We start from the raw sequence: 12,982 nt of genomic DNA, 5'->3' as shown, positions 1-12,982 counted from the left end.
ATCATACTGTACACAATGGGTTAACACACTGTTTTCACAAGCTGTAAATGCCCTCCCATCATCCACTCCCCCCTGGAATGGACTGTCCCAAGGATTCACGTGTGTGTGCGCATGTGTCTTTGTGTGTGTGTGTGTGTGTGTGTGTGTGTGTGTGTGTGTGTGTGTGTGTGTGTGTGTGTGTGTGTGTGTGTGTGTGTGTGTGTGCTCTTAGCCATATATATTGGGCCATGTGGACACAGACGTGGAGTTTTGTAGGATAGACTTTGTATTGGCTGCAGAGCTGCTGGCCTCTCTTTCTTCATTTCTTTCTTCATTTCTTTCTTCATTTCTTTCTCAAAGAGAACAAGCAGGAATATAAAGCAGCCTTCTAGACTGCTTGTTGGAGGGAACTGAGGAAACCTTTCTCCCTGAGAGTCACACCGAGTACCTGCACTGTAGAATAAAAATGTGTGACATACTGGAAGAGGGCTCTTTCATGTTCACATCGGAGTCAGTAGGAGAGGGACATCCAGGTGAGTCTTTAACCAACCTGAGCTACTTGTGTGCAGAACGGGAACGTATATAAGAGAAGTAGATGTAAGTGTTTCCTGAAATATATTTAACAGCTTGTCAAATTTCTCTGTAATTAAAAATATACACTACCGTTCAAAAGTTTGGGGTCACCCAGACAATTTTGTGTCTTCCATGAAAACTCACTTTTATTTATCAAATTAATTGAAAATTGAATAGAAAATATAGTCAAGACATTGACAAGGTTAGAAATAATGATTAATATTTGAAGTATTAATTTTGTTCTTCAAACTTCAAGCTCAAAGGAAGGCCAGTTGTATAGCTTATATCACCAGCATAACTGTTTTCAGCTGTGCTAACATAATTGCACAAGGGTTTTCAAATCAGACATTAGTCTTCTAAGGCGATTAGCAAACACAATGTACCATTAGAACACTGGAGTGATAGTTGATGGAAATGGGCCTCTATACACCTATGGAGATATTTCATTAGAAACCAGACGTTTCCACCTAGAATCGTCATTTACCACATTAACAATGTATAGTGTGTATTTTTGATTAATGTTATCTTTATTGAAAAAACAGTGCTTTTCTTTGAAAAATAAAGACATTTCTAAGTGACCCCAAACTTTTGAACGGTAGTGTATATATTTCAAACATATTTACCCTTTTCTTATCTAAGCACAGAGAAATATTGATTTCATATTTCTCCCCAAACTGTGGAAACATGCATATGAAAAAACATCATGCAAGTTGGACAATGTGTCCAAAATAGCTCCACCGTGCTGAGCATTTACTCTGCGAGCATGGTCGGTATTCCATTCACAGCAGCATGTGTTTACTGCCCCTCACTCTCACTCTCACTTATGGGCAGCAGGAGGTGCACCTGTGTGACACGCTGGTGTACAATTGCACGCTGAAGCAAAAGTGTCATGTCGACTCTATCCTGGGATACAACTGGCATGTTGACAATAATATTGGGATAATACAAGCCAACATTTATGCAAAATACGTTTCTAATAAAATGACCCTTTCTGTTCTCTGTGGCTGTAAACTCATTCAAGTCCAAAAATAAAAAATCCCATGTTGACAATACTTTACTTTAAGTAAGATTTTATTAACAATATATACATATTTAAGAAATGGTTTATGACACACGAGTTATAGTAATAAGTAGATGTGTTAATTAATGTATTTCTCATTAACTTTTACTCTCTGGGTCAACCGTGTATGAATATATTTAACCTTTGAAAATGTCTTTATGACTGCTTACAACTACATTCAAATGTGTTATAAAATATGTATTGAATATTTATATACTGCTTATAAATGTTAAATAAGACTAAATTATAAAAAATAAAGTGTTCAGCAGATGTTCAGGCTTAAAACCTAATGATGAAAGTTCAAATTTAATCCACCCTCAATGTGTTGAAAATATGTAACGAAGTCTCCTGTGGTTAATCGATAATTAGTAAACCATTAGGGCAGCTTTACCCATAATGGCAGAATGTGGCTGAGCCTCCAAGATTATGTGAAACCACATTGTTAGGAAACAAATTTCACCAAAAGAAATGAAGAGAAAAACAAACACATATGGTAATCATAATCCAAAAAAGGCAAACAAGTTCCATGCAGTGTGTGTCATCTTGAGTATGTGTGGTAACTGCAGCGCTGTGAAGAAAAGCAGATGGAGAAAGTCATGACATGTTAGGGTTTTTTTTGTGAATGAAATATTTCATAATTCTTCCTAATGACATAATATAATGATGAAGTCAAAGAGTTAAGACTTTCCATACACTGTTTGTACATTCACTGATATATAAGGCCTTGGTAAAAGGCTGCTGCCCCAACCTTTTGATTTGATAACACATCTGGGCTGTTCTCACAGATAGTGGGATCAAAGTGACACAGTCACTCAGCTGCAGACTGAAAACCAACCGCACAGTTAATCCCAGTGAATATACAACACATTTAATTTAATTAATTGTATTTCCCCATATCTGGCTATTAGTGCTGGTACTATATTTTGAGGTTCTCCGTGTCACGTAGAACCAATGCAACCAGATGTTGATGTTGTTTCTGATTACCTGTGTGTTGCATTACCTCAGCAGGGTGACAGGGACAGGTGAAGGCAGTGGTTTGTGAGGCATTGTTCTGTTGCTGCAAGAAAAATAGATTGATCTTTTTTTTATCATAAAGTGCATATCCAAATCAAACAGTCTCTATCCTGAATCTAAACTTGTAGTTGTTATGCTTGTTGCCTCTCCACAGACAAGATTTGTGACCAGATCAGTGATGCTGTCCTGGACGCTCACCTGAAGCAGGACCCAGATGCCAAAGTGGCCTGTGGTGAGTAAACTACAATAAAAACAGAGAGAGAGAGCGAGAGAGAGAGTTTATGTAAGCTTCATATCAAAACCATAACTTTTTTTTAACCATCTACAAGTGAGGTAAATGGCAACATGTATTCAGTTTTGAAATAGATACGTGCAAACAAACACTGTCTTACATTTAAGTCATCTGGATTGTTGAGTTTATTTATTGTTTTCCAATATTAATCTCTGAGATCTACCCTCTGATGGCCACTCTGACGAGCGGCCCTCTGAATTCACTGATAACGGCAGTCAGGCTGTCATGTGTTTGAAACATCTATTTCCAAGCGACCAAAGTCAAAAGTAGACCTGTGTCCAAAATGTTCTAATATCACAAGGTGTTTAAAAAAAGCGTTTGTAATGTGTTGATTTTATTTTCAGAGACCGTGTGTAAGACTGGCATGGTGTTGCTCTGCGGAGAGATCACCTCTCGGGCCAACGTGGACTACCAGAAGGTGGTGAGGGACACCATCAAACACATCGGCTACGACAACTCTGACAAAGGTGAGAAAATAACTCGGAAATCTAATATATTTAAAATTGTAATTATTAATGAACATCATCGGATAATTTGGATACAAACAAACACCACTCAGCTTCTTCAGGAAAATAATAAAATCCAAATATGCTTCTCACAAAAGAGACATCTGAGTTTGGGTGCAGCATTTCCATTTTCAAAACTAAAAAAAATAAAAAATATCCCTGATTCTAGACCAATAACAACAGAACATCAACGAACTGATGGTATGGACTCTGTACCAAAGAATACCAAAAGTCAAAGAATAATAAGTAAATGTGTCTTTGAGAATTGTTGATTCTTTAAATTAAAGGTTTAACTAGTTCTTTTGGAGGAGACTGAGCAATCCGTCTGTTGTTGGCAGGGTCCAAACAGCAGTATGTCATTCTGTCTGTCTCTACGTCGTTAACGACTCCGATCTCCGTCTCGCGCGCCGCAGAGCTCGAATGCCCCCCCCCCCCCCCCCCCATCATTAGTTTCTCCTCACTGTCAGGTGCAATCACAACACTTGATCTTTGGTTTATTCTAATAGTATCATGACACTGTGTAATGAGATGTTGATGGTATTACACTAATAGTAGCCGAAACCTTGATCTACATCTCATTAATATCAGATTATTAATCCATTAATGTCACCAAAATAAAAAATGTTGATCCAAATATTTCACTGAAATAAACCTTTTATTATTGTCTTGTTTCCATACTGTGACCAAAATATGACTATTCTAACACAAAAAAGTGTTGCCTTGTATCTTTAAATGTGTGTCCCTATTATAACACTTAGTTGTTGCCCTCTTATCACTCTGTTACGTACATTTTGTCTAATCTTACCTAGATGTACCCATTGTTAATACCAAGCTTTTACCTGGTTATTGCTTGAGTAATTTTTTAATTATTACCTTAAAGATCACACTTTTGACTCATTGTTACGATGTTATTCCCGAGCTGTAAGGTGAATTTCAACAAACAATAGCAGAACGTGCCCTCTGCCCTGACATTCACTTTCCCTGTGAAGGTTTTGACTATAAGACGTGTAACGTGCTGGTGGCTCTGGAGCAGCAGAGTCCGGACATTGCTCAGGGAGTCCACATTGACAGAGAGGAGGAGGACATTGGAGCCGGAGACCAGGTAGGACTGTTGCAACAGGACATTGTGTCCTTTGACTCATGTCGACTCAAGGGCTGGGTGATAGTGACATAAGTCAAGTATCAAAGTTTGTTTCACTCAATATTACAGCGTCAGAGAATTAAAACAATTCAGCAGAGGTGGAAAAAGTACTCCGATCCTTTACTTGAGTAAATACTCCCTTCAAAAAAATAAAAGTCCTGCCAATGTAAATGTCTCCTGTGACTGACACATCGATACTGGTGCATCAATGCTCACATGTTTCTGTTGTAGCTGGCCACAGTCGAGCTACTTTAAACTACGCTAGATAGAGTCAGGGCGTTTAGTCCTGTGGTTCCACTGGTCACAAGATACATCTGACAACAAAGTTCTGCTACACACATTTATATTAGTTTTTTGTAATTGAGTAACTAACTACTGCAGCAGAATTGTACTTATCTAGGCCTACAGTACAGTCTATTTATTTATGTCACCACTGAAATTTAAAGTAATCTTCAATCTTTAAGGTCATTCAAATGTCCAATATATATATACAGTATATATATATATATAATATTGAAATATATATATATACAGTGCATCCGGAAAGTATTCACAGCGCTTCATTTTTTCCACATTTTGTTATGTTACAGCCTTATTCCAAAATGGATTAAATTCATTATTTTCCTCAACATTCTACACACAAAAACCCATAATGACAAAGTGAAAACTGTTTTTTGTATACTTATGTACATGTTATGTTTTCGTTCTTTATTTTTAATAAATGTGCAAGAATTTGCAAAAAACAGTTTTCACTTTGTCATTATGGGTTGTTGTGTGTAGAATGTTGAGGAAAATAATTAATTTAATCCATTATGGAATAAGGCTGTAACATAACAAAATGTGGAAAAAGTGAAGTGCTGTGAATACTTTCCGGATGCACTGTATATATAATATTGAAATATATATCTCTAGCTGACTCTACAGGCTGCAGTGTTGTGCAAAGCAATGCATATCAATATTGTATCATTGTCTCCTCTGCCGTTGATGATCTGTGTCATTATATAGTTGACATCTTTCTGTTCTGACTCTCTGCCTCAGGGTCTGATGTTCGGCTACGCCACAGATGAGACCGAGGAGTGCATGCCTCTCACCATCATCTTAGCCCACAGACTCAACTCAAAGATGGCTGAACTCAGACGCAGTGGAGACATCCCCTGGCTGCGTCCGGACTCTAAAACACAGGTGAGGGTGATGTGTTGTATTCCAATACATGCAAGATGTTGCTTTTGTTGTTATGATTTAGAGTGTTTCCTGTTTTGTTTTGAAGTCCCTGTCTTGTTTCCCTGTGCTTCGTTCCCTGTGCTTGTCTATTTCGTTCCTGATTGTCCCCAGCCACGCCCTGATTGTCTCCACCTGTGTCTCGTTTCCCCAGTGTATTTAGCCTGTGTCCTTCTGCTTGTTCGGTGTCTGGTCGTTTTTGTTCCTGTCCGGTTCCTGTTGTTTCTCTCCTGTTGCCAGACTGTGGTTCTGCTCAGTGAACAATTAAAGAAACCTATTTATTTTGAAACTCTGCCTGCTGCGTTTGGGTCCAAACCTCGCACCCACACATTTGTTTTCCTCCCAAATCACAAACAACAGCACAGCTGTCTTTCTGTGAATTAGTGCAAACAAATTACTCTGGATGTCTTCCGAGAGATTGATTTTGGTGCCATTAGAACAAGTATTTAACAAAAAGCTCTGTGTAGAAAGTATAGGCCTTTGACTGATTTGTTTCCCAGGTCTAATATCGTCCGTTAGAATGTCAGGCAAGAGTATTCAAACACAGAGCTATAGATGAATCACAGATTGGACTGGCCCCACATTTTCACTACAACAAACAAGTGTCAAGGAGGCGTCCATGTTGTTACCTGTCTAAGGCCAATACAGCCACGCTGGTGGCCGTATTAGTGGTTTCAAGAGAGAACAAGAAAACTGATAATCACTGGAAACTTTAATCATCCTCTGAGTAAATTCTGGTCATTTCAATGAGGTAAATGAGAAAGAATTGTAGATAAAGTCAGTAATTATCACAAATTCCAAACGAGGAGTACTTTTTGATCTTTTTGAGTTCTTTGTGTCTCGCAGGTGACGGTGCATTATGAACAGAAGGACGGAGCCGTGATCCCCAAGAGAGTTCACACCATCGTGATCTCTGTCCAGCATGATGAGGACGTCACTCTGGAGGAGCAGAAGAGAGTCCTCAAGGAGAAGGTAGAGCCTCATAACCACTCCCACTGGACTGTGACCAATGTCCAGCTCTGGAGAGGAAGGTGTTAATATTGCATTGATTTTATTAGGTGATCAAAGCTGTGGTTCCTGCTAAATACTTGGATGACAAGACCATCTACCACCTCCAGCCCAGTGGTCGCTTCGTCATTGGGGGACCTCAGGTGACCGTCACACACACACAAGCTGTTTATTTCATCTGGAAAAAAGTTGCAAAAATCAGAAGTTGCCATTGATTTGGTTTTTGCTCATCTTCTCTTCTCCGGTGCCCAACAGGGTGATGCTGGTGTGACAGGCAGGAAGATCATTGTCGACACGTACGGCGGGTGGGGCGCTCACGGGGGCGGAGCTTTCTCTGGCAAAGACTACTCCAAGGTGGACCGCTCCGCTGCCTACGCTGCTCGCTGGGTGGCCACGTCTTTAGTCAAAGCCAAGCTGTGCAGGAGAGTTCTGGTTCAGGTGAGCGTGCCGAGGCATTCCTTCACCCATCCTAACATGTATGAGGCCGAGGGCTGTGCTGATCCAATACGTTCTGTCTTCCCGTCTGTGTGCGTGCCGCAGGTGTCTTATGCTATCGGAGTGGCCCATCCTCTGTCCATCTCCTTGTTTACCTATGGGTCATCCCAGAAAACAGAGTCAGAGCTCCTCCAGATTGTAAAAAATAACTTTGATCTGCGGCCAGGCGTCATCGGCAGGTAAGCATGACAACAGGACCTCTGTATCTTCCTTCTAGGCTTCTTCATCTTAAGCCACTGTGTAGTTGTGTTTAAGTTATCTTTAAACTATGTCTGATGGCATGTGTTTTTATTCTTGCAAAATATGACAATCTGTCAAAATGTATTTTATTTTTGTTACCACTAGGAGGCAGCAGAGTTGGAACGTTTTCAATTTGTACACATTGTGGCTTTAAGATGGTGGCTTTGGTCTATATATACATACAAACAGCGATTAGATAAACATTTAGTTTAGATTAGATAAACACTTTGAGTTTCTTTATTTCATGTTTATTAGTACAGCTACACAGCTTGAAACAATAACTCTTATTTAAGCATTTATAGTGAAAGCTAGTTGGCAATACCCATCCCTACGTGGGTCTTTAGGATATACAAAACTCAAGACTAAAATACATACAGAGTATTATCTATCAAACTCAATTACAAGCACCAGATTATTGCCTCCGCCCCACTCTCGTGAATGTGGCATCACTTGCAACTGGAGGGAATTTCTTCAAACATTCACTTGAATCTCACAACATACGTCCCGGACATAATTTCACTCAAATGTCGAATAGGATCAGATGATGGAGTGGTGACTAATGGACACACCTGAAATGTAAATCTCAACTTGACTGGTTGGCAGAGGCACAGCATCGCGAGGCGGTGATCACGCTGCAGCGCAAAAACAATGTGATTTAGTTTTGTCACGCAAGTTTAAATAACCGTATACCTTCAGCCTCTAGAGTAACACACGGGATGCTTGCTTTCAATCATCAGCTGACTCTGGCACACGCTCCCTCACAGAGTGGTCAATTTTTAAGGCTGCCTGCTCCAAATGTCGGAAAAAAAACCTCTCATTTTAGAGAAAAGAAGACGGACAGAAGTCAGGAAGCTATTGTTCCATTCTTTTTTTCAATCCTCAAACTGAAGTCAAATTCCACACTTTTCCACCCTGTTTTGATGTCCTCCCCGTCATATTTTCCAATTTTTATAAAAGCACATGAAAGTTTAAATATTGTCAACCTTTCCAGGCGACGCCTGGAGTTTTGATTGTCAATGTCACACTCGCCCCAGCAGCCAATCAAATCAAGCGGGCAGGTTTCACTACTTTAGTTATGTCCACATTTCTTTCCGTCTCTGTCTCTCGCTGCACGTCCAACACGCTGTCACTCCCCACATTGCGCAGTGTTAAAGTCACGCATGACAACTACGACATGTTGACAACAACTGCCCACAGAGCCAGCACAGATACACTATATCTGTATAATATAACAACATAAGTATCTGTATAATATAATAACATTAAAAAGTTGATAAAGTCAACTATGATGCACACGATGGTTTTAATAGTTAACTATTCTGGGAAACCCCTTCGGCATACTATACTATGACTTTCATGACCTTTTTAAAAGACACAATACACGTATTACTTTACACTCACATTTTCATGATATACTGTGTAACTTTAAAGATAATCAAAAAATGGTGTTTTTTTTTCGGAGATATGAAAACAACCAGAAGAACATTTATAAAACTACAAAAACATCATGGGTATTATTATCCTGTGACGTCTGCGGTCCTGTCTCACCTCTGATGTTGCATTTCTCCTCTTTCCTCCTCAGGGAGCTGAACCTGAAGAGGCCGATCTACCAGCAGACAGCCACTTACGGCCACTTTGGCCGACCAGAGTTTCCTTGGGAGGTGCCCAAAAAGCTTGTCTACTAAATACTCACCTGGAGGCTGAACGAGATGCTTCTTTGTGGACTACAACTGCCAGCTCCGTCAACTGATGAGACATTTTTTGTATTCGGAAGAAGTAAAGCCAAAGCTTTAGGCATGAGTCAGCTTTAAAAAAGGGAGAAAATAATGATGTGTGGTTGTAGCCTACGGACATACAGCTTAATGGGACACTCTCCCGACGATCCACCCTCTTCCTCCTTAAGCATCCAATTATTGGTGCTTAATAAATGTATATGTACAATCATTAATCAGAGAACTTCCCATCAAACATAAGGGAACACCACAGCGAATACAATTCACTTAAGACAAATACTTCTACCCCACTAGAAGCAGTGTTTTACCTCAAAGCTGTGATTATATCCGTATGTTACGTGACAAGTATCATGTACAGAAACAACCTCAGCGCTTAATTTACTATTGACAACAGCAAGTACTTCATCAGTGACTATCTTATCAATGTCAATGTAATTGTTGCTCAACCAAAGGCTTAGCTTTAGAATAAATAAGAGATCTTTTTGTCATGACCACCAGTGTTGGGCAAGTTACTCAGGAAATGTAATAAGTTACTTTTGACCTCTGACCCCTTTAAAATGCAACAACATTATTTTAGTTTATGACATCCCTGCAGCATGTTTACCGCCATTAAGTCGCCAGAAAAGGACACCAGACTACGACAGTGTAACGATACTAAAACTCGATATTGTGCTTTTTTAAGAAGCAGATGTCAGATTACCAGCACTATGAGAGCAGTGATATAAATGGCAGAGTATTTAATAATATTCACCCTCACCAAGCTGTTTTGAACATTGCTGCACAAACATAAACCAAAATAGAAAGTGTGCACTGAAATGCCTGCAATTCCTAGCATTTAATGACGTTATTTCAACCGAGTTTTAACCGAGGGTGCAAAATTTTAATCTGAGGTTGCCATGCATGCTCGTGGACCCTGTGAGGACCCGGTCTGTATGTTCCTCTGCCTCATATTCACCTGATCACGCAGTAACAAAGCGTTACGTGGATTACTAACTTCAGTATAATTATTGTTTTGCAAGTTGTAATCCCCTTCAGACAAAGTATTATTACAGTATTGCCCAACACTGATCATGACTCCAAATTACTTTCTGTGATTAGTGCGACAGGAAGCAGTTTGCTCTGTTTCCATCACGTCGTACAACAAGACAGGTCATTAAAATGTGGGGAGAGCGATGATCTCTGTAGCACATGCAATCAATCAAATGTAAAGGAGACATGCAGGCTTGTGTCTGGTCTTATTTTCTGTCATCCTTGAAGTACTTTGTTCTAATATCAAGCTGCTTTTATGGTCGCACAGCTCAACCGGTGGCAGATTAGTATCTTTGTCTTTAACCTGTGAGTCAGCAGTTATTGGTCATTTCAACAAATAACTTGAAGTCTCGTTGTTCTCTGCAACAGATCACCCAACTGTTGAGACCAACTCATTCAGAGCGCCACTGATGTCTTAAAATTACTGCATTTTGTCAATATCTGACAGAATACCTTGGTGTAGATGTAGATCTCCTTCTATATATTTGAGATATTTAGCTAAATTTGTATTTCATGTGAAATGCTACGTTTGCTTTGCAGCTCTGGATTGCAGATCTAAAATCTTGGATTTAGAGGAAAAAAGTTCATTCAAACTTTCTTATTAACGGGGCATTGAGAACATTTAATTTTAAGTAAGCTTTCACCATTGCTTAATCACATAATATCAAATCAAATTTGTACCTTCTGATGGCATTTAGGAGTGTGAACAGTTCTCACCTTCAGACTTCATGTGTGTCGGGTTTGAGGACTTTGTGGTTTGTGGAAGAGAGGTGTTACTCTATTAACTGTGTTGCTCTTCTGTTCAGAGAAACAGAATAATGTAAATAATTCAACAATAAAGAAAATTAAAGATGTTAACTGTCTGACCCACTTCACAACATGTAAGATTAGAGTTTTGTCATGAAGATAAATTGCAATACATCAAGTACATTATTGTTTTTAACTGTTTTTATTTGTTGAACATATATACACTGTGTATATATATGTGAAAATGTATCATATGACTTAGAAGTATAATTTACAACCTAAATCTCTTGTTTGGCACATAGGGAGCATAATAATATAAAATTACTTTCTATGTCATATTTACAAACTATAGTATGACTTTTTTGTAACTTATGAAACTTTTCATAACATCGTTATGAAATCTACTTTTGTGACTTCAAGAACATGTTTGAGAGATACAAAGACTTGTTGACGTTTTCTATGACATACATTTGATTTAATTACATTTTGAAGAACATACTATATCATTACTTTTGTATTACTTTTCTTTATGACCTCCGAGTATGACGTTAGAACAAATCTATATACAAGTCGAGTCTTCTGTACCAATACTGCAAAGGAATACATACTTCATGAGTATACATGGATTATCTACAAAATGTACATATAAAGATGTCCAACCACCCCACCACACGCACGGCATGTGCGCGCACGTGTGCACACACACTTACACAGTGTAGAGTTGACAGTGCAGATGCAAAGTTGTGATCTTTGACAGCAGCTGTTGATATGTTGGTGTCAGGGGGCTGACACAAGCAACCTGCACCTCCTCGCTGGCATTGCACCTGCTGATATTAGACGGAAAGTTGCCAGCCGAGTCGAGAAAACAAAAGCTACTCGCGATGAACGCCATCTCCTACATGGATGTCACCCTCCGGCCCAACGGCTAAAGTCAAGAAAAAGTTTTCTCAGCCAGGTCCAGCCCCTAACAAAGTCTCGGGAAGAAACCAGAATACAACTCTGGATGGAAAAACTTGAGAATGACCCACCTCCAACTGACATGGGAATACCCCCCACTGAAAACCTACCCCCTGGCCAAGAAGCATCATGGGCTCAATGGAAAACACTCAACCGCCTTAGAACAAGAACGGGACGATCCAAAGATGCTCTGGTCAGATGGGGCTACAAGACTGGCCCAACCACCTGTGAATGTGGACAAGCAGACCATACAATGGAGCACTGCCTTGTCTGCCCTCTACTACCTAACCCTTGCAGCCCAAAAGACCTTGCAGTATTCAACAAAAACGCAAAGGACTGTGTAAAGAAATGGGAAACTGCCATATAACTATCACGCTTCAGTGAAACGAAAAGAAGAAGAAGGGGGCTGTTGACTGTAACTGGTGAGTGTTCATCGGGGTCGCCGCCTGCAGGAGGAAGCTGTCCTCGTGTGTTTGGGCGCACGGCGCTGTAGTGCCGCTCAGGGGGGAGAAGCTGGAACAGGATGTGCCCGGGGCTTGAGGAGTGTGCAGTGATCATGCCGGTTTCCTGTTGTATGTCCTGGTCTGGCCCTAGAGACGGCTCCTTTCCTGTTTACTCCCTGATCCAAACCACACACACACCGATGGACATGCAGAGAGCCGACTAGATTATTGCGCAACAGATTTATACTCGCAGCTGCCCTGGTGGAGAAGTCCACAGAGGGACCCCCGGGATCGGGCAACCAACCCGGACCCCTTTCTGCGGGAGGCGACAGTGCACCACCGTGCAGCCCTTTTTTGTCTATGCAAAATGCAGTATATATATATATATATATCAAAAATGTAGTTAAAAATATAATGAAAAAAGCCATGTGTGAAAAAAACAATGCCACAAAAGGTTATGGTAAAACATGTGAAGTATACTAAAGTATATTTGACATTAAAAAGTCAATAATATAGGAGGTCTGTCGAAGTTTAGGACTTTGTGGTG

The 12,982-nt window shown here is 40.0% G+C and overlaps 1 protein-coding gene across 1 annotated transcript; it reads left to right on the top strand.

Moving 5' to 3' along the window:
- Positions 1-255: 255 nt before the first annotated feature.
- mat1a (methionine adenosyltransferase I, alpha) lies at positions 256-11,146 on the top strand. The gene is made up of 10 exons (XM_056434957.1): positions 256-512; positions 2,781-2,858; positions 3,263-3,385; positions 4,414-4,526; positions 5,604-5,747; positions 6,630-6,755; positions 6,842-6,934; positions 7,047-7,229; positions 7,332-7,465; positions 9,109-11,146. The coding sequence occupies exons 1-10, from the start codon at positions 446-448 to the stop codon at positions 9,209-9,211; spliced, it is 1,164 nt and encodes a 387-aa protein (XP_056290932.1). The 5' UTR covers positions 256-445; the 3' UTR covers positions 9,212-11,146.
- The last annotated feature ends 1,836 nt before the right edge of the window (positions 11,147-12,982 follow it).

This window comes from Pseudoliparis swirei, chromosome 17 (genome assembly GCF_029220125.1).
Source record: "Pseudoliparis swirei isolate HS2019 ecotype Mariana Trench chromosome 17, NWPU_hadal_v1, whole genome shotgun sequence".
NCBI classification, from domain to species: Eukaryota; Metazoa; Chordata; class Actinopteri; order Perciformes; family Liparidae; genus Pseudoliparis; species Pseudoliparis swirei.
This window is presented reverse-complemented; position numbering and strand designations above follow the sequence as displayed.

Excerpts from the sequence above, each read along its gene's own strand:
- mat1a (XM_056434957.1), top strand. The coding sequence starts at position 446 with ATGTGTGACATACTGGAAGAGGGCTCTTTCATGTTCACATCGGAGTCA. Across the intron at positions 4,527-5,603 it reads ACATTGGAGCCGGAGACCAG|GGTCTGATGTTCGGCTACGC; the intron begins GTAGGACTGTTG and ends TCTCTGCCTCAG. Across the intron at positions 7,230-7,331 it reads GCAGGAGAGTTCTGGTTCAG|GTGTCTTATGCTATCGGAGT; the intron begins GTGAGCGTGCCG and ends TGCGTGCCGCAG.